Source organism: Temnothorax longispinosus, chromosome 6 (assembly GCF_030848805.1).
Source record: "Temnothorax longispinosus isolate EJ_2023e chromosome 6, Tlon_JGU_v1, whole genome shotgun sequence".
Lineage (NCBI taxonomy): Eukaryota > Metazoa > Arthropoda > Insecta > Hymenoptera > Formicidae > Temnothorax > Temnothorax longispinosus.
Genome location: NC_092363.1, coordinates 5,917,701 through 5,938,117, shown reverse-complemented (window position 1 = coordinate 5,938,117; position 20,417 = coordinate 5,917,701). Strand labels below are relative to the sequence as shown.

The following is a 20,417-nucleotide window of genomic DNA, read 5'->3' as shown; positions in this document are numbered from 1 at the left end:
GGCGAGCCGCGAGCCTTATCCGATTCAATTAATGGAGTGCGTAGGCCCGCGGCCAGTTAGGAGTTCCGCTTCAAGACGAACTGTATATGTAACTCAACCGCGGCCAACTCTCATTCTTTCGTATATGGAAGCGCGCCGCTGCTACGCTTACGCGATTTGGTTTAACCGGGTGATATTCACGAAGTCGACCCTCTCGCGCGAACCGTTATCCGCGTCGAAAGAATGATACAGATAAAGAGAAAATATAAAAAAAGTATATTTCGAGTTTTAAATCGGTTGGATAAGCATGAATGTGTGCTACATGTAACACAAAAAATTTGTCTGAACGCGGTACTTTATTTTAAAACGCTGCGTTTATAAATATATTTTATAAATATATATTTTATAAATGTTAGAATAAAAAGTACACTGCCTCTCGTGGAAAGTTAAGAGCGAGTCACTTCTAGAACTTAATGTAATGAGATAAATCTTCGATATGACAAAAACTACATATAAGTACGCATTGCAGAAATGAGAGTCGCTAATAACAGTGACTTAATGTTCCTTATAGTGGGAGGTATACATATAATATCGTTTTTTTTTATCTAGTTGAATATTTTAAGATATTGAGTCATCCCATACGGTTTTTTTATATGATAAATAAAAATTAAGGAACTTAAAAGAGTAAATTTAAATCGATTCGTCTCGCATCTTATACTTTTCCATCTTTCAGTTAAATTGGCTATTCTCCGCTTACATTGTTGTTAATGTAATAAGCAAACAACTTTATTCTCTTTTCTTTTAAAGCCTCTAAAAAATATTTTGCTACTTATGGGGGATATGACATGAGCCTAGGAACTCAAACTCTCAGAACTCGACCACAACTCCATGAATTAAAAAATAGAGAAAATTGATGAAATTATAAACTAATTACGTATACTCTGGTACTAAAATCAAGAAATAATATACAAAAAGTGAAAATGATCACGTTTGACTTCTGAGGGATTCAGAAGTATATCAGTTCACTCGTTATTTCTTTGACTGAATAGGATAATTTTTCACAAATATCGCATTAAAAATTGTATTTATGCGCGCAGCATAAATCTCTAATGCGCGATTGCAAAAGTTATTTGTGTAGGTGGGATCGATGTAACATAAAACATAAATCATTGATAACATTTCAATGATCTTGTTTCGTTCTCTTTTTTAATCAACAAGAATGATTTATTCCTTCGCGGTTCTAGATATAGGATTTCTATTAAAAGCGTCAAAAGTAGAAGAAACTAAAACACTCGGACTTTTCAGGAGAGCGAGAAGAAAAGATCTTTCAAGATTGAGAATTCTAAAATTCAAGAACAAATATCTTTTCTTAACCTCGAATTCAGGTGAAAAAACAACATAAAGATATTATATGAACTTAATTCATTTCGCGAGTCTTCCTCCAATTCTGAATTAATTAACTTGCAAGAAACAAACGAGTGACAGCTGACGTTCTATTTCTCTGTCGCGAATTAAGTGCATTATCGTAGCGAATTTATATACGCGTCTATTTTTAACGTTAATCACTGGTTTCTTGAAGGAAAAAGAAACGCGCTATCAAATGCAGTCTGTATTTAGGAAGAGGAAGTAATGGCGAGCCAAAATCCTGCCTCGTTCGTGGTCACGAGACTCCGTCTGCTGAACTTGATCGGCACCGTCGACTTGTCGCATATTTCGACTCGATGATCCTTCAGAAATGATATTATCCCCATCTTGATTTGCAGCAACGCGAACCGCATGCCTGAAAAGTTGCAAAATCGTCATAATGTGTCGACTTTACGACGCGTCAGTTACTTAATTGCTGATTTAACGACGAGTTTGAGGCAAGCTTGCTTATCAAATCGGGACGGTGGCTTTTGCATAAAACACGCGCATATACGGTACATTATCAAGGTCGTCGTCCTCCGTGCCGCATAAATTTGCACGCTCAAGCGCGGTGCGTCTCGCCTCTTGAGCTAATAATTGCTAAGCGAGTTATTTAAACGACGAATTTCGCACGCTACGCAATCGCTTTAATATGCAATCTGTCGTCCGTCGATTATTAGTTGAATTAACGATCGCTTAAAGATAACGAGGAATATTGGCTGAATGTGATTCAACAACATTGGCACGCTCTTGCGTGAAGCATGGCAAACGGAGATAAGGGAAAAATGTATGTATGAATCTCGATAAGACAATCGAGCGGGGATTACACGGCGTGTTTGCGAATTCTATAGATATTATTTCTTATCGACATCGAATAATTTTGTCATGGTTCTAAAGTGCTGACCGGAATCAATAAGCCTTTTTTTTATTCGAACGAGCGACGTAGCACGTGACGTAATGTCGCGCGTTGAGTCAGCGGATTATGAATTCTCTGGATTCACTGTTTGCTTAATCTCTCTACTCGCAATTCGACTGCGATATCATTCGCAGCCATCCTACAGAAAAAATAAATAATTTAAGAGTTTAGACTTTAGACGTTCGTTCGAACAGCACAAAAGTCCGAAAACTGCTTAAAATATATCTGGAAGATAAACGATGTTGAGCAACTCTTCTTAGATCTGATAACATTAAACTTACGACATTTCGCAGAAAATTTCAGCGTTCGCGCTAAAATCGACGATTTGTGCCAAAAATTGTTTTTATTTTTAAGAGCAGAAAAAGAAATAGATATAAAAAAAGAGATCATGCTGTAATAATAGAAAACTTTTCGAAACTTTCCGTAATAGATAGAATGGAAATTCAACTTAACGCGAAATATAGAAAAAAGTGCGAAAATATAGAAAGAAGCTAAGTACACTCAGAGAAAATAGTTCTAGCAACCATAATGTGACACATCTGACAATGAGATTTAAATACCCGCATAAAGACCCCTTTATATAAAGTCATGAGAATTATCAGAATATAGCTACGTTGTTCCTCTCAATTTTCTAGCTGCTGGTACTACGTCTTTCTCTGATTGTGAGCGCAAGAGTCGGGTACCTATGCAATTTCGTGGCCCTTCTCCAAATGGAAGATACGTGTAGGGATGTCTCGCGCGTTTATTCTCTTCCGTGAATCTCTCGGGATTGAATCTTGCCGGATTGGGATAGTAATTCGGGTCGTGGTGGAGGCCGTAAATCGGTATGATGACCCGTATGCCGGCCGGCAGCTCCACATTGCTGTTCGGTATTTGGTAGTTGTACTCGCATCTTCGAGAGAGCAGCGGGGCCGGCGGATATTTCCTGAGAGTCTCTACACATTTTATATATATATATTTAAATAAGCATTCCCAGATTATCTCCAACGGTTTTATTTTTACTGTCAAACTGTCGCGTGACGACTTTTATCGCGATACAAAATTGAGATCCGAATCTCGTTGTTCGCGAGAAAAGGATTACGTTCGGGGATATACATTGTTTTTTCCCTTACTTTCGGATTTCTCAATCAATGACATCATCAGGTCCGTACCTAATATTACCATGTCGAGATACTTCATTTCCTGCACCGCGTCGTAAGTCAATTTTTCACCCCGTTCTTGTAAAACGTCGTGTATCTCTCGCCTGGTCTTATCTTGGATTTCCTGGTTCAAGGCCAGCTCGTAGAGGCAGAACGCGATCGTGTTCGATGACGTTTCGTAGCCGGCGGCGAAGAAAACGAATGCTTGCGCCGCGATAGTATGCTGATCTAATTCTATAAATAACGGATTTTTTTTTAGCTTTTGTAAGTAAAACGATGCCGTATGTTCCGCATCGCAATTTGATTTACCGGCTTCCTTCGCCGCTTGGGCGTCCTCGTCGCTGCAGATCGTCGGGTTGCCGGTTTCGTTCTCCAGAGTACCCTTGTTTCTTAGCTCGATCAGCAGGTCCATAAAGTCGTACCTGGTCGTGCCGTTACTTTCCCTCTGGCTGATCATTTGCGACACGACGTCCATGAAGAATTTGGTAACACTTGGATCAACGAGCTGAATACCCAGCAGTCTGTACAACTTCGGCATGGCCGTTCGTAGCATCCTCCAGAGAGAGTCCTTATAACTCGGCTTGAGCCTCTTCGCCGCCCTGTGAAACTCGGATTCGTCGTCAGTGAGCGCGTTTATCTGTATGCCGAAGGCGCAGCTGCCGATGACGTCGATGATGAATTTCGCGGCCAGTTCCCGTACCTCGACGGTTTGGTCGTCGTTGCAGCTCGCCTCCTTGATGAGTCTCTGCAACTCCTCGGAGCACTCCACCAACAAGTAGAACATCCGCTTCAGCTTGCCCGACGAGAAAGCGGGCGTCAGTTTCGACCTGAGGCCCTTCCATTTGCGCCCTTCGAGATTGAACAGATGTCCGGAGAGCGGATCCTGGCGCGTGCACAATTAAAATGGGGATTTCATCAACAGAGCTCTCGCGTATTTTAACAAATATTAACAAGAAGTAGCAGTTAGCGTCTCGGCGATGGAGACAGGAAAGGAGATTAGTTGTCGCGCGTACCTGATCGTTATTGACCGGAATCCCACGGTTCAGGAAGCAAGCGAAATCCTTGACGCATACGCTCTTCACCAGATCGGGATCGCGTAAGATCAGCACGGGCGATCTTACTCGGAATGCGCCGAAGAACCTTTCATCCTTGAACCACTGATACATCTCTTTCACGTTTTCCGGCAGAGACTGTCGGAACAAAAGCAAGGGACCGAAATTCCCGACCAGCACGGTCGGCTTTCTGAACGGTACGCCGCGGCATTCCCAAAAGTCAAAGGTGGCCGTGAAATAGAAGTACAGGCTACCGAGGAGGAGCCCGATAAGCAGAAAAGGATCCAGTAATATCGCTACGATGCCGAGCATTTTCAATCTCTGCTCAATGCGCAAGTCTCAAACAGCAGCAGCCTTTCTAAAAGCGTAATCTATGATTTATGACTGAAATGATAACTGTTTTTCTTTCATGTAATTTTATCGCAGATACATGTATATGATTAATGTGTCTTGTAATCCTTAATTTACACTGCATAGCTCTTTGACGTGAGCGGGTTACTCGATAGCCGCGCTGAATCGTTCGCAATCGATTTACGACGTTGTTGGATTCTTCTCGCGGCAAACGAACAGCCGCGGCTGTTTAGCTACCGAGGTCTATTTTTGAATTCGTTTTACAAACGTAAACACTTGGCGGCGCAAAGGAGCACCACGAGGAGAGATTACGATGCTCATGCTCGCGCGCGACATATCCATATCCGATTACACGCGAGCTCCGGTCGTATGTATACAAAACGCGTGCGCAGTTTAGCGGAGTCCTACGCTACTTAACCACCTGCTGCTTTTAACGGCTACGTCAAGACATTAGCATTAAAACTTTCCGTCGTTCACAGCTCGATTTCTCTCGTGCACGTTGCACGGACGTGTCAGAGATTTCAAATATTCTTGAGAGTTTTAAGAAGAAACAGTAGGACAGATATTGGTCATATTTTCTCTAAAAATTTTGTATGCGATTTGCAATTTTATTATTTTGTTAAGAAGTGTATACTTTATACTATTTGGTAATGATAATAATACAAAATAACGATCGAATCATTCTTAATTAATTCGGTTTTCAAGCGTTTGGAATTTTTAAGAGAGAAGAAGAAGCTCAGGGGATAATCAAAAGAAAAAAGCACGTATATTTTAATTTTATTAATCTATTAAAATTTTCGGTGTGATAGATTTGTTTTAGTTTCCGTTACGCCAATGCGATTATTTCAAATTCCATTTAGATAAGCGACGATTTTTTATTCCTCTTACGTTATTCCTCTTACGCTGCGTCACGCAGTTTGCGTCGCACCGATTTATCGGCTCGCTCCGTTTCTTCGCCGAGGGGATGCGCACTCGCCCACTGGCATTCCAAGGAGTAACACACCCAAACGGCACAAATTCCGTTCGATTTAACGCGAAGGAAAGTCGGATGTGCTAAAAGACATTCCGCGGCATGATTTCGCTCGCACCGACCGCGGTTTCCCGACCGCGGCGGCCCGCGAGGGGACAGCGAGAAGAAAAGACAAGGGACGACAGGGAGGAGAGGAGAAACGACGCGTTTATTCCAAGCGTGTAACGTTGACGTTGTATCGTCGCGCCGTATCGTTCCCGCGGAAAGGCTGATCTCCCACCGACTGGAAGGCATGAACGATCGCCACGCATTTATAAGAGACCTCGCGCTCGGCTTTGAGCCGAGCCCATATGGCCGACCCGATACCTCCGCGGATAGCTACGGGTTATCTTCTCAAGAGGCTTATGCATCCCTCTCCGTCGCCGGTATCAGCCGCTCCGACAAAGAGTAAAACGAACTTGCATTCTTTTTTCGCGCGCGGCCGCGTATCTTCAGTCGCGTAAATTCGCTGCCTCGTTCGAATGAGTGGCGTGTATCTTTCGGTGGAAGATAGAAAGAGAAGCGAATTTGAACACAATAAAGCATTTAAAATGCGCATTACGGATCTTCGTGTGGAACTGAATTTTTCAAAGTGCGTTCTATATTAGATCTAGTAAAAGTTGTTGTATAACTTTGTATGAACTTTGCTGAACAACCTGGTGGGTTAATCTAATCTTTGTGAAGGCAACATTTACTTCATTCTGATGAGGCTCTGCAGAACGTGACTGATCATTATCTTTAAAATACGATCAATACGATACACGTATAGATAAACATAGAGATACTCCGATATATTTTTATATTCCATGTAAATAAAACAATGCAGAACTGGTCGTTACCAGTCGTATTTTCGCACTAAAAGAAAATAAAATGTTTTATTTTTTTTACTTTTTCCGTTCTTGAGCTAGATCAGATATTTGTTTAAACATTTGGTTAAACAAGCATGCAAAGTTGAAAATAACGCGGCTGAAAGATAAGTAAACTTTATTTCTCCCGCAACAGAATATCGGTTGTTATTTGCGCATTTACTTTGATATCGGTAAAACATGAAGCGCGCAAATATTGCGTTAAGGGGATCCTGCAGCCGTATGATTTACCGACATTATCGTTAATCAATGGATCTTTTAATTGACTTTACAGAATTGCAAGTTCTTGGTTTAGAATTAAAGTCCGCACAAAAATCTAGGGTGGAAAACGCGATTTTATATCAAAAGCACCAAAAAATTAAAAATATTACTTATTGGGGCACGTACACAGCTGTCACCTGACGACAATATTTGCTTAAAACAAAAATTCTACAGTTTATACGTACATAATGTTTATCATCCACCCTTGGGAAAACATGTAGGAATAATATCGTGTAAGTAGAAGTAAGATTCAATGCGTACAAAAAAAGATCCATCTAATAATTATTTTAGTAATGTAAATACGGATGCAGGATGACAAGAAGAGCAGCAACAGTAGTTGCCGGATCTTGCGTAAGATAGCGAGCAATCGAAAAAAGGACAGATGTCATTTCGTTAGACAAAGACAGATATAGGGAAAACAAAATTAGAAAGGTTGACATTATCGACATCGAGGAAGTTCGCCAGTCACTGCAGGATCCCCTTAAGGGGATGCTGGAGCCGTAGCCAAACTCGATCGGCGTCGGTAAAGAAGACCGGCGAACTATATCTGTCCTTGTATAGACAAAGATATAGACAAGGATAGCACGCTACATTGCACGCACACATACGCACGATGCACATCGACATTATACTTTTATATTACGCTTCCAAATCTTGATTTGGAGGGTTTATCGATGTTTTTCTTGTTGTGCAATTCGGGGGAACTTGTTTTCGCGTTCGTACCAATGGTATATCTCTTATATGAAATACATCTTGTGACGAGCTGACAGCTCGCCGCAACTCGAGACGCCATATTGGGATAAAAGTAGGATAAGGAAATCTGTACTTTCGTAATTTTTTCTCGTTTTCTATATAAAATCGGAGTTCCCCCGAATCATTAAAGTATGTACTGCAATTCTGGAGAAGGATTTTTAATTCTGTCAAATTAATACGACGCTACGTGCCGACAAAAAATGCCGGTAAAACAGACGGCTCTAGCATCCCCTTAAGCTGAAAAACTCGTTTTTCTCTCAAATTCGTTAACACTCGTCTTTTAATTTTTTGTGGAAACTATTTCGTTCGTGTCACTGTCGATCGACGTGTCACTTCTCGATCTCAACTGCCAAAAAATGCTTTGTTTGCCACAAGCAGTGTTCTTTTTCCTGCTGCTACTTTTCTTTCTCTTCTTTCTTTTTTACTTTAAGCTGAAAAACTCGTTTTTCTCTCAAATTCGTTAACACTCGTCTTTTAATCTTTTGTGGAAACTATTTCGTTCGTGTCACTGTCGATCGACGTGTCACTTCTCGATCTCAACTGCCAAAAATTGCTTTGTTTGCCACAAGCAGTGTTCTTTTTCCTGCTGCTACTTTTCTTTCTCTTCTTTCTTTTTTACTTTAAGCTGAAAAACTCGTTTTTCTCTCAAATTCGTTAACACTCGTCTTTTAATCTTTTGTGGAAACTATTTCGTTCGTGTCACTGTCGATCGACGTGTCACTTCTCGATCTCAACTGCCAAAAATTGCTTTGTTTGCCACAAGCAGTGTTCTTTTTCCTGCTGCTACTTTTCTTTCTCTTCTTTCTTTTTTACTTTAAGCTGAAAAACTCGTTTTTCTCTCAAATTCGTTAACACTCGTCTTTTAATCTTTTGTGGAAACTATTTCGTTCGTGTCACTGTCGATCGACGTGTCACTTCTCGAAAAATAGATTTTTCTTTCACGTTTATCCCTGCAACGTTGATCTCTACCTTGATGGAAACAGATGGCGGAGCACGGGGAGACGCTTACATTCCTTTTGAACGTTTATTCGACTTAATTGTGCATGCTTTTTTAACCGATTCACTATTTTCTTTCGCTCCCATTTATTTATAATATCTTTTTCTCAGTCGATTCCGAGCGTTGTGACCTGCATTCTGCATATATCTGTGCGTTAGATATATTTATAATGAAGACAATTAAGATTGGAATGTGTTACGATCATTGAAGTAGATTCTGCCTAAAAAAATTCTGAGGGAATCTTGTTCGATAAGATACAGATATTATTACGTTACGAATGATAACGTTTTGCATTGTATCAGATGTGAATGCAAGTTTATCTTTCTCAATCAAAACTATAATCTTATCGAGCTCTTCATCACGATCAACAATTTTTTATTATGAAATAATAGGTCATAAGTAGCCGTGAAATATTATTTATTACATGTGATTAAATGTTATTGTTAGACTGTATATGTAGAAGCATCAATCGTCAGCGGTATGTCAAGTTTTGTATTTCGCAATATTTCTTAAGAATTTCTAAAAATATGTTAAATATTGCTAACCGTTTTACATAAGTGTGTAAGAATATACAATCGTATTATTGTGTTAATTATAAAAATAAATTAATGTACTCTTCCTGTTTTGTGCTTCACATGAGACGTAAAAGATGCATTATAATGAAGAGCGATTATCCCAAATAAGAATAAATAATAAATTATTGACAAATGTAGTTTTCATATTTATAATTTTCACAAAAATATAAATGTAAAATTATAAAATTGTGTGTGTGCGTGGAAAGAAAAAGATATCAAATCAGTGACCAACCGCTGATAATTGGCCGACTATTGATCTTGCTGCCTGCTGCAGAAGCGACTGGTTCCGTTGCTGCGGAAATGTTTCGCGAATTGTACAATACGCGGTGCGAAATATTCTCCTATTTTCGTTAAATCAAAGAGTTCTGTTCCAACACGAGTTTACTAATAATTGAGATATTCGAATATTATGAAAGAAGCAAGCGTGTTTCTTTAGATAACTCACATTTCATTGTACATTTTTTCTAAAGAGAATCAGAGATATTAAAAATATAACAAAGTTTAAGATTTATTAATGGGTTCTAGAGAGAGATTCAAAACTGCATATCTATTAATTATATATATATACAAAAATAACTATTAAAAAAATATTAAGAACTATATATATAAATAAACTTATGTTTATTATATAAAAAAAATATTATACTAAAAGTTCAAAGATTTCAAAGATTTGAGAAATATCAACACACATAGTTTTCTTGCAATATTAAAATTTGCACTGTAGCAGGGGACCGCGTAGCAATAAATCGATATTAAAACGTGTATGTATGTAATCAAATTGATTTAAATAGAACAACGAAAACTTAGCACAAAATAAATAAACTTATTTTATATCACATGAGAAAATATGTTGGCTTCAATTGCTTCGCTGTATAAAATACACATAGATAATTACTTGATAAAACTTTTACTGACATAAAAGTGGCATTAAAAAAAAATTTGAACTTTGTTATAAATGTTCTTAAAAACTAATCCCGACGATAGAATCTAAAAACATTCATATGCTGACATTATTTATAAAACAGCTTATGTTTTAAATTTCAAGCAATTTATAACGTTTCTGATTTTGTTTACAATCTCCTTAATATATACTAGGTATATTAAAAATAATCAATTTCTTCTTTACACATACTTGCAAATAAATACTTCAAAGAAAAATAAATTATTAAAGAAATATAAATTATTAAACCAGTATAAATATACAGTAACATAATATAAATAATTATGTATATACTTTTACAAATTTAATTTATTTGCATTTGTTTTTAGAAGAATTTAGATTTGCGACTTGAAGATTCTGGGTGTGCAAAATCGCAAATTTCCTATTTCTTCTTATTACTGTCGCAAGTAATTTTTTGCACATTTTTCGAAATTTGGAATCTTCTTTTTGTAGCATATAAGTTTCGTGCCCGAAAAAGCAGACAATCTCGCTGGCTAAACTTGGCAGCAAAATCTGGGAATTCGAATAGCTCTTCATTGTGTCCGCATATTGTTCTGAAATACGCAATAAATTGCTAAACCAGATGGCTGCTCAGTTTAGTACAAGTTTACGATCTAATTGTAAGAACAAATTTCGAAAAATAGCGCTGAAAAAGGTTTGACTATATGATCAAATTATGTTATATTTTTATGTCTAAATAATTCGATAAGATAACGTTCCGCTAAATGTATATTATATATAACTATGAAGAGAGAAAGCATACACGATAGTAATGCCTTGAAATTCTCAGACACGATTGAGATTAATCCGAATATACGTCGGATTTTACTAGTTGCAAAGGCCAGTGTGAGCTTTGTCCGCAAAATTTCGCCATCGTCCGTCGAGATTGACTAAATTCGCAATAAGCGGATCAGCGTGTTCGTTTGCTGCTGTCCCACGACCTAAATAGGACTATGAATAAATAATCAGCAATCGTATTCATTTGAATGCAATCACTGCTACGGAAGTCACATTAAAATTTCATTACTTGTCCGAAAAATTAAGAGATTATTCATAGTTTAGTCATAATTAAGAAGAAGAGGAAATAAATTAATAAAAATTAACACATGTAACATTATCAATACATTGACACTTATTAAAACTAATATTGATAATATCGATACCTAAATATATTTTATCCATGTGAGATTTTTAATCGCAAATGTGATAAGAAATACTTTTAATAAAGTCAATAAACTCTCGGATTAAGCTGATTATTTGATAGATATCTCACTGTAAAAAATTTTTGTAAAATTTACAACTATTATAGTGAGTAATTTGAGACCCACTATAATAGGTGTAAATTTCCACACATTCTTAATTTGTGTAATTGTAATACAAAATTACTTTTTCCTTCCGTACTGTAATTTTGTAAAATTACAACTATTATAGTGGGTCTCAAAATTACTCACTATAATAGTTGTAATTTTACAAAATTTTTTTACAGTGCTCATTAATTAATTGTTGTATACACATTGTTAAAAGTGACATTTGAATCGATTCTCACAACTGTACGCTGCTTTCTAAATCTCGAATTATTTCGCGACAACAATAAAGCAGTGAGATTTACTTTATAATATGACGCGGGAGATTAAGCCGCAAGCATCACCGAAATTACGCGGATTACTTGGTGATCCTTTGGTATCTTGCGTAATAAAGACACGTCAGATGGACCGCAACGGATAGCGTCGATGCAGTCGGAGCCGCGGTTAGAAGAGGCCGCTGCCGTTCTGCTGGCGGTCGACCGCCTCGAAATGTTGATGCTAAATAAAACTCCTAGCTGCTTGGACCGATGCCATGCGCTCTAATTTCCGCGAAGGCACGGCCGGCTGTAGACGTGGTGGCCCGGGGTTTGCCACGTTGGAGGGCGATCGGCGCGACAGATCGCTGATATATCCTAAGGTTTCTTCGCGATCGCGAAACGGGAAGTGGAAGATTGCGGAAGAACCGGAGAGGCCGCGGGTGAAAAGACGCGGAGCCGTTCATTTTGGACGGATTTCTTGAACGGAAAATCGCTCTCGCGCGTCAAGCGACAGGCATCATCGGCAGACGGTGGGTCGAGCCTCGCGAACAACGTCCGGTCTTTGCCTCTTCCATGTGAAGGTTGCCCTGTCATGGCTATCGCCCTTCTGGGCAAGTGCGTCGCGCTGCTGGGTCTCGTCATACTCTACGCCACCTGCTATGGCTTCCGGATACGCGACGTCGTACCGCAGACGCACCATCAGGCCGTCTGCGTCCCGGCGCACGGCAGAGCCTGCCCAACGGACAGAACGGTGACGACCGGGGGACTTTCGGCACGGAAATGGCACGAGGACACGGTTCCGCGGACCATCGCTGGTGGCCGGAAACCACCTGCCGAGTCGACGTCAAATGTCGGAACGGAAAGAGCTCGAATAGAGAAGATCACTCAACATCCGAGAGACAGGGATACGACTGGAACTATGCCGAGGAGTTCCAGGCTAGAAAGTGACGAGGAGGATGACGACAAGGAGGAGGAAGAAACGGTTGTGGAAGTGGAAAGCATGGAGGAGGATGAGGAATCAGTGGGGGATTCCGAAAGAGATCAGGCGGATGGAAAGACAGATGAAGACGAAGAAGAAAAAGAAGCATCTGAGGCTGAACTATCAGATGAAGATGCTGAGGATAAGAAAAAAAGAGTGAAGAAAAAGTTTCCTACTGATGATGATAATGATGATGAAGATAAAGATGAAGAAAAGGATGAAGATAAAGATGAAGATAAGGGTGAAGATGAAGATAATGGTGATGATGATAAAAAAGTTTTTAAAAGAGATTCAAAGAAACAAGTGAAGGAAATTAAAACTACAAAGATTATTAAATCTATGAAATATAGTAAAACTGATGATAATGATAAGAAAGAGGAAGATAATAAGAAAGAAAAAGAAAAAAAAGCAACCAAAATAGATCAACAAAAAGTAATAGAATTACTTAAAAAACCACTTAGCGTATTACATAAAAAACAAGAAAAAGATGACAAAGATGAAGATGAAGATGAAGGTAAAGAATCTGATATAAAAGAAACCACCCCAGCACCTAGAAAATTAGAAAAAGTGAGGCTCGCCGATAAAGACAAAACGAGGATAGCTAAAATTTTACCTAGTAAACCCGATGTGGAAAAATCAAAACAAGAAGATAAAAAATCAGCCGATGTTGCGAAACCAGCGGTTGAGAGCGTGAAAAAGACGATCGAAAGCACAAAGAAAATTGAATCGATCGATAGCATGAAAGAATCCGTCGACGGCACGAAAAAATCAGTCGAAAGTGCCAAGAAATTAACTGAAGGCACGAAAAAAGTTGAATCGGTGAAGGCTACTCCTAAACCTAAACCTAAACCTGAAACTGCAACGAAGACAGACGAAAAATCGAAGACGCAAGTGAAACCCGAAACTTTAACACCTGCACCGAAGATTAAAGAGCAAGCGAAACAACCGGAAAGGGCGGATGTCAAAAAAGTAACAGCGAAACCAACTTCGAGACCGTCGAAGGAAGTTTCGCAAGCGGAGAGTGAGTATTATGTGAAAATGGTTCGATACGAAAAGCGAGCTTATTCGAAGATGTTTAGTGTTTCCGCGTGAATAGGCGCTGGTGGAAGTATCTTAAGTAATAATCTAACTAAGTTAATATTCAACAGCCGTGTAATCTTTTATTCGCTAGCTTCTGCTACGCGTAGAAATTCTGCATTGTTTCTTTTGAATAATCTTAAGGGACACTAAAAGAAATTTTTCTATTTAAATAGACCTTTTTGAAAATGCACATTCTTTATCTTTATTTTCTCGTTCGATAAAAGCAATCTCAGAATTTCAAAATAGATAGACGCATCTCAAAATTTCAAAATAAAACTAATAAAAAAATTTCGTAATTTATTTTATGTAATTAATCAGGCAATATTTTTTAGAGCAAGAGACGAAGCAAGAGCCGAAATCGAAGAAACATGTAGATGCGTCTATTACATTGTCCGAAGTGAATGATGCAATTCTGCGTGTGCCGACTTTCGTGCCAAATTTTACGAACGTTGAAAATCCGGAATGTCAGCAACATGGCAAGATATTCCTGCGACAATTGAGAGGTTACAAGTTGTGGGCGCTGCAAAGTGAGTCGTTTGACCGAAATAACTGTTCATTCTATTTTCATTCAGAAGCCAAAGTTATTGTAATTACTTCAACTAAAAGTTGTTCAATGTTCAGACTGATAATTATGTTACTGAATAAGGATACGTGAGCATTGTTGAATTAACAAAGCTCTCTAATCGAAGCTTTCGGCTCGCATCTATATATAGACAATGACCGGAAAGTTTATGCTTTCGAAAAATTGCATCAATTTCATCGAACCAAAGATCTGTCTTGTTTCTAGTGTTAGATTCGAGCGCAAAGATTCCGTCGAGCTTGTTACGAGGAAACGTGAATCAGTTCGGGGATTACGATCAATGTTTGGGTGTGCTGGCGCATGTTAAAATAGACGACAAGACGATAAGAATTCAAGGGAAATATTGTCTGGCTACTGTGGATCTGCAAGCTTCCCATTCAGACATGAGACTGCCGGTCAATCTAATGCAAGCCCGCACTTTTATACGAGGAAATATGCACGACGTAAGAGAAGTTTTGTTAAAGTTAAACGAAAATAAATTGTGAAATTTGTATACCGTCTGTATCTCGAGCGAAATGTAAACGAAAGTTAAAGAAGATATTGATAATGGAAATCTATTTAAAGATTCATATTTTTTTAAATTAAAAATCTGTTTTTTTAAATTGTTTTTCTTGGTACTTTTTTAATAATATTTTTATAATAAGTCTTAAAATAATCTTGATTTTTTAAAATTTAAATAACTCGTTTTTTTTAATTAGAAACTTCTCAGCAATTCGTTGTTTCAATTGAATGTTTCAGCCAGGTCATTTCATTCCAAAATTCACTACATTGAATTGGGCGCTGTGTTTACCCGCGGCGTGTTCTGCTGAGGACGCTAAACGTGCGTTAGGAAGTACCTTAAAGGATTACAATGGAACTGTTGGAATTAAATTTACGGTGGACGTCGATCCTAACATGTGTTACGTCAAGCAAAAGTCTCAGACCTATTCGAAAGAGACGATCGGCGTTTTGTACGTATCTCTTTATTACACCACGAAGAAACGCAATTGATAAATCCATGTTATTAATTTATTTTGTAGGTATTTTTACGCTATGATTGTTTGTCTCGTTATTGTAGCGACTGTGAGGGATTACTTCGTGGAGACGCGAGGGAAAGGTACGCGGGTCTCTCGATAAGATTTAATCTCTTACGAAATTAGGTTTGCCGGAATATTTCAATACAGCGGCGATTATGGCATAATGCATGCATTTCCTTCGTAGGAAATTATTCTGAGAGGATAATCATGTCATTTTCCTTACGAAGGACGATTAAAGCCTTATTGAAGGAAGCGACGGACGCTGCGGATATTACGTGTATCTACGGAATAAGAGCACTGGCTACGATCGTTCTTTACGTTGCCCACCAGCTTATAACAATTTCCCGAATACCGTTTAGCAACCGCACTTTTCTTACCGAGGTAAGATCGTTGGACGAAGTTCGCCTTTGTGTTAGAACGCCTCGACATATCGTTTCATTGATTAAACGTTGCTCGTATAGATCGCCAATAATCCGGCCAGCTCTGTTCTGCGAGTATCGTTAGTTTACACGGACGCGTTTTTGCTGCTAAGCGGTGTTCTCACCGCTTACAACATGGCGAAGGAGCTGAAGACTCGCGGTGAAATTCGCTGGTTTTGTCGTTTCGTTGCCAGATTTATCAGGTATTTTAGATTCAATAAAAATGAGAGAGTCCTCGCAGTTGTTCGACTCAAACTCAAGAAAGAAAGGTTGCATTGATTGTTCTGTCATTGGCATGCTCTTCAGACTTTCACCGGCGTTGCTCGCGGTGGTCTTCTGGTATGCGTTCGTGATGGAACACATCGGCTCGGGTCCGCAATGGAACAGCGTCGTCGCGGCGAACGCGGAACTCTGTAAGAACAACGCGTGGACGAACCTGTTGTACGTGCAGAATTTTTTTCCATTCGAGGAAATGGTGAGTAGATAGCGAGCGACAAATCGAAAAATATTTATGGATCGTATCTATCGAACAATGGATCTTTTACAGTGTGCCACGCATACGTACCAATTGGCCTTGGACATGCAACTGTCGCTCTTGGCGCCTATCCTAGTCTTCTTCCTGCAATACAAACTCCTCGTTGGTATCCTTCTGATGGCCTTCCTCATCCTGCTATCTGCCACTCTTCGTTACATAGCGACAATGAACAATTATCTGTCTCTCGTCATCTATCACGGGATATCGTGAGTATTACACAATATTTCAGACATCTTACGCGCGTGCCCGAGTAATGCAGACTTTGACGGTATATCATTGATTGCAGATTAAAGCGCCTTTACAAGACTGCCAATTTAACTTACGCGCTGCCGCTGCACAGAGCGACGCCGTACGTCTTCGGCGTCGGCCTCGGCGTGCTGTTGCATTACGTTGGGAATAACGTCAGGATTCACAGGGTACTCCCTCCCGGCATAATCATAATCGCGCGTGATCGTGGCAGTGTTCTAATTTCAGGTGTTAGTGATCTTGGGTTGGTTGATTGCGACGGCCATGGGCTCATGGTCGTTATTTTCACCCTGGCGCCAGGCCAGGCGGGACTACGTGTACGACGCTGAAGAGGCTACTCACTATGCAGTAATCGGACCGGTGCTGTGGGCCGCGACTCTATGCTGGTCAATATTTGCCTGCTTCACGGGGCACGGAGGTCCGTTGTAACGCTGCGGTAACAACAACTCGATAGGCGTGTAAATAGACAGGAGCACTGACGCAATAATCACTCGCTTTGTAGGCGGCGTTAACAGATTCCTCTCCAGCTACTGGCTAGTGATCCTCAGCAGAATATCGTACGCCGTGTACCTAACGCAATTCGCAGTATTTTTCTACAATGTTGGGACCACGAGATTCTCTACGGAGTTTCAGCCTCATAGAGCAGTAAGTCGTGCGGACGAAGCGAGAATAATTTACGAAACCGCGCAGTCTCTTGAAATTGTAGATTTATTATAAGCTTATATTCTCACCGCACGTTTAGCGCTAAATCTATCTGTCTGATTATTGTCTTTAATAATACAGTAATACACTATCAGTTTCTGTATAAAATATCTCTCAGAAGTATAAACGACACTAGAAAAATAATTCAAAAGCGAATTTCAGACCGCATTTAATGCTACTTTATGTGCGAGAGAATTAATGCATATATGAGGTACATTATTCTTACGTTTGCAGATTGATCCTCTGGAAGTAGCGATAGTGATAGCCGCGTCAGTCGTTTTGACGTTACTTTTTGATCTTCCGATGCAGGAGGTGAAGAATGTCATAATGGAAAGCACGGACGTTTCGGCGATCGAAGTTTCCGAGGAAAAAAAGACACGCGCGAGCGAGGATAAAAATGCCGAAACCGTGATGGAAACCGCGAAAGTGGCGGTCAAACATGCAAATAGTTTCGAGGATGACGAAATCGCGTCCACCGGGTGGGACTGGCAGAAGGATATAGCTCACGGTGCTACCATTCTCGAGAGGCACGACACGGAAGAGGAAATAGTAGACGTACCGACACTGAAGAAGGTGAACGGAAGGCGAATGTCATTCATCGATCATGATTCCGAAGAGGTATCGAGCAAAGATCGAGCCAAGCTAGTGACTAGAAAACCATCCAGAGACACGGAGAGTTACACGGATCGTAAGATAGGTATAAACAGTCAGAGATACGCCACGGATGACTCTGAAGAAGAAACTGTCGAATTTCTCAGAAGTCAACGGGAACATGACGAGGCTGTTGCTCAGCGGAACAGGCGTTCGTTATCCAGGACCAAAGATAAGAGACCGTCGTCAAGGGATAGAGAAAGTGACGAAGAATGGCAACGCAGAAAAAAGATCGAGGGCGATTCGAGGCAGTACAAGAGATCCGAATCCAGAGGAAGAACGTCGGCCAGGGAAGCGGACGATCGTTCTTGGGAATTCGTCGGAAAGGAAGGTTCATCCGCCAGAGAACAGCACGAATCGAAACCGCTCCTCGTGAAGTCGGCGGATATCACGAGAAGAACGTTCTCTTCCGAGAGCGAGGATGAGCCGTCGACCCAAGGAAGAGCGAAGCTGGTACGCGCTTCGAGTTCCGAAGCAAAGACGAGCGATGAGGAGGAGTGGGAACGTGAGTTGAGAATACGAAGAAAACAGTTTATGGAAAAACTGATTGCTCAGCAGCGCGAATCGTTGGTTGAGGGGGAGAGCGAGGCCAGCGTGGAATCCTTGACACGCAGATCCTCAGCGGAGGGTAGAATAGCCTTGCTAAGGGACGATATCACGCCTGAAGATAACATGGACTCGTGGACCGTTAGCGTTGGCCCACGGATTGCGCTTCTTGGATCCTCTCAGGAACCGAGTGAGCCCGAGGAGGATATTTACATGCGACGTAGGGAATATCGCGAACAGGGTCCACCATCGAGAGAAGACAGTCTGAGCGAGGAAGAGACAAGTCTGGACACGTCGAGGAGGCCATCCTACACCAGTAGTAGTCAGAAAACGTCCATGGAAGAGGAGGATGTTAACAACTATAACTTCATGTTGACCCAGGGAAGCAAGAGAGAATCCCTGCAAGATCTGTCGCAGTTGTCGCAGGAGGAATTGGCGAGTGCCGGTTGGAACGTCGTGAAGAAAGAAGGCGATATCTCGATCAAACCGACATCGACTGGCTTGTTCAAACGAGAGTCCATCGTGAAGAGTCAAGCGAGCGAGGAGGATCCCGAGTACCTCCTGCCGGAGAGGCCCAAACTGGTTCAGCAAGAGCGGGAACATCCCTTCAAGAAAGCTTGGCAGATGCAGAAGTCTAAATCGGAGGAGGAAGGCTTCTCGGTGTATACCATAAAGGATTCCAAGGAGCAGCAATCCGAGACTAAGACGAAGGAACCGCCAATTAAACGCGAACATAGCGGTGAACAATCCGAGGATATCGAATTGTTCGCCAATGACGAATCGGTCGAAGCCACCGTGGTGCTAAGAGGTAGGAGCACCGATACGGAGGATACAAGGACCGGCTCGACGAGATCCGGCACAGACGAGACAGATTCGGTAAACTCGACGGAATGCAGTAGAGCTATGCGCGACAGAAATCACAGGCAGAGCTCGACGAAATCAGAGACCGACGAAGATTCCGCGAAATTTAATTGGCCCGGCGAGGAAGAAGAAGAGGCGGCGGAAGATGAGATCTACGAGGCTGGCCAGAGAAGGAAGTCGGAAGAAACGGACTGGGACTGGGAGCGCGAGGAAACTTGACGAAAATGATTTTAGACGATTGTATAGAGTGACTATGTTTTACCTTCAAATTCGGTTGAAGGTAAAGACGAGAGGAAATAATGACCGGATTGCAGCGATCAGTTGTGCGATTTACAAGACAAAAAATATGCCGGCAAATATACATGGAGAAACGGTGGAAATTTATATTAATCGTTATATCATATAAGTTAATAAATTATAAAGAAAATATTATATACACACTATTTTTTCCAATTTTTTTTCACCAGTGTTTCCTGTCGTTTTGGTAAGTATTTTTGCACGCGTTATGTGTTCGCGATATGGATTCTTTCGTCATTTACAAATCTGTTAATTTTTTATTTTAAGAAATTCGATAGAATATTCGGTAAACTTTTCAGAGTTAATTATAGTTATTATTAAATAATATACAAAGATTGCTTTTCTTAAATGTAGAAGAAATAAAATGATTTAAGTATTTTGCCTTCAAAAAGTTCATGAATCTCGTCTCACAATGAAGACGGAGTAACACGCAAACAGGATCGATATAGAATACATCATTAAAATGTAATCAGAAACGCATTGTTGTCTGCCAATTCTATGGTCAAACGCTCTCGTTAACGCTAATTATGAAATTTCATCGAAAAGTCTATGATGAGCTGTCCGTCATTTCATCTTTCCGTAGAAAGCGAACAACTTGTGAGTTTGTCGAAAGTATGACTTTAACAAAACATATTTTTGATGTATGATTTCACACTTCACTTTTTATATTAATTATGATTAAAAAGTATACATAATTATGCA

The 20,417-nt window shown here is 40.2% G+C and overlaps 2 protein-coding genes across 4 annotated transcripts; one reads left to right on the top strand and one right to left on the bottom strand.

Annotated features, from left to right (window-relative positions):
* Positions 1–361: 361 nt before the first annotated feature.
* Positions 362–6,234, bottom strand: LOC139814124 (probable cytochrome P450 6a13). Of its 3 annotated transcripts, none has more exons than XM_071780156.1 (6): positions 5,730–6,234; positions 4,452–4,861; positions 3,748–4,321; positions 3,451–3,672; positions 2,983–3,234; positions 362–1,759 (listed from the first exon to the last, which is right to left on the bottom strand). In XM_071780156.1, exons 2-6 carry the CDS (start codon positions 4,800–4,802, stop codon positions 1,593–1,595), a joined length of 1,566 nt encoding a protein of 521 aa, XP_071636257.1. In that variant the 5' UTR covers positions 4,803–4,861; positions 5,730–6,234; the 3' UTR covers positions 362–1,592. The 3 variants fall into 3 exon arrangements, with proteins under 3 accessions (XP_071636257.1, XP_071636258.1, XP_071636256.1); XM_071780157.1 differs by having other exon boundaries at positions 4,452–4,844; XM_071780155.1 differs by having other exon boundaries at positions 4,452–4,848; positions 5,730–6,233.
* A 5,504-nt stretch (positions 6,235–11,738) lies between these two features.
* On the top strand, positions 11,739–19,850 carry LOC139814318 (uncharacterized). Its single transcript, XM_071780499.1, has 13 exons — positions 11,739–13,803; positions 14,195–14,389; positions 14,650–14,885; positions 15,181–15,392; positions 15,462–15,538; positions 15,643–15,839; positions 15,920–16,080; positions 16,184–16,352; positions 16,425–16,618; positions 16,699–16,828; positions 16,887–17,076; positions 17,161–17,303; positions 17,595–19,850. The coding sequence occupies exons 1-13, from the start codon at positions 12,396–12,398 to the stop codon at positions 19,635–19,637; spliced, it is 5,355 nt and encodes a 1,784-aa protein (XP_071636600.1). The 5' UTR covers positions 11,739–12,395; the 3' UTR covers positions 19,638–19,850.
* The last annotated feature ends 567 nt before the right edge of the window (positions 19,851–20,417 follow it).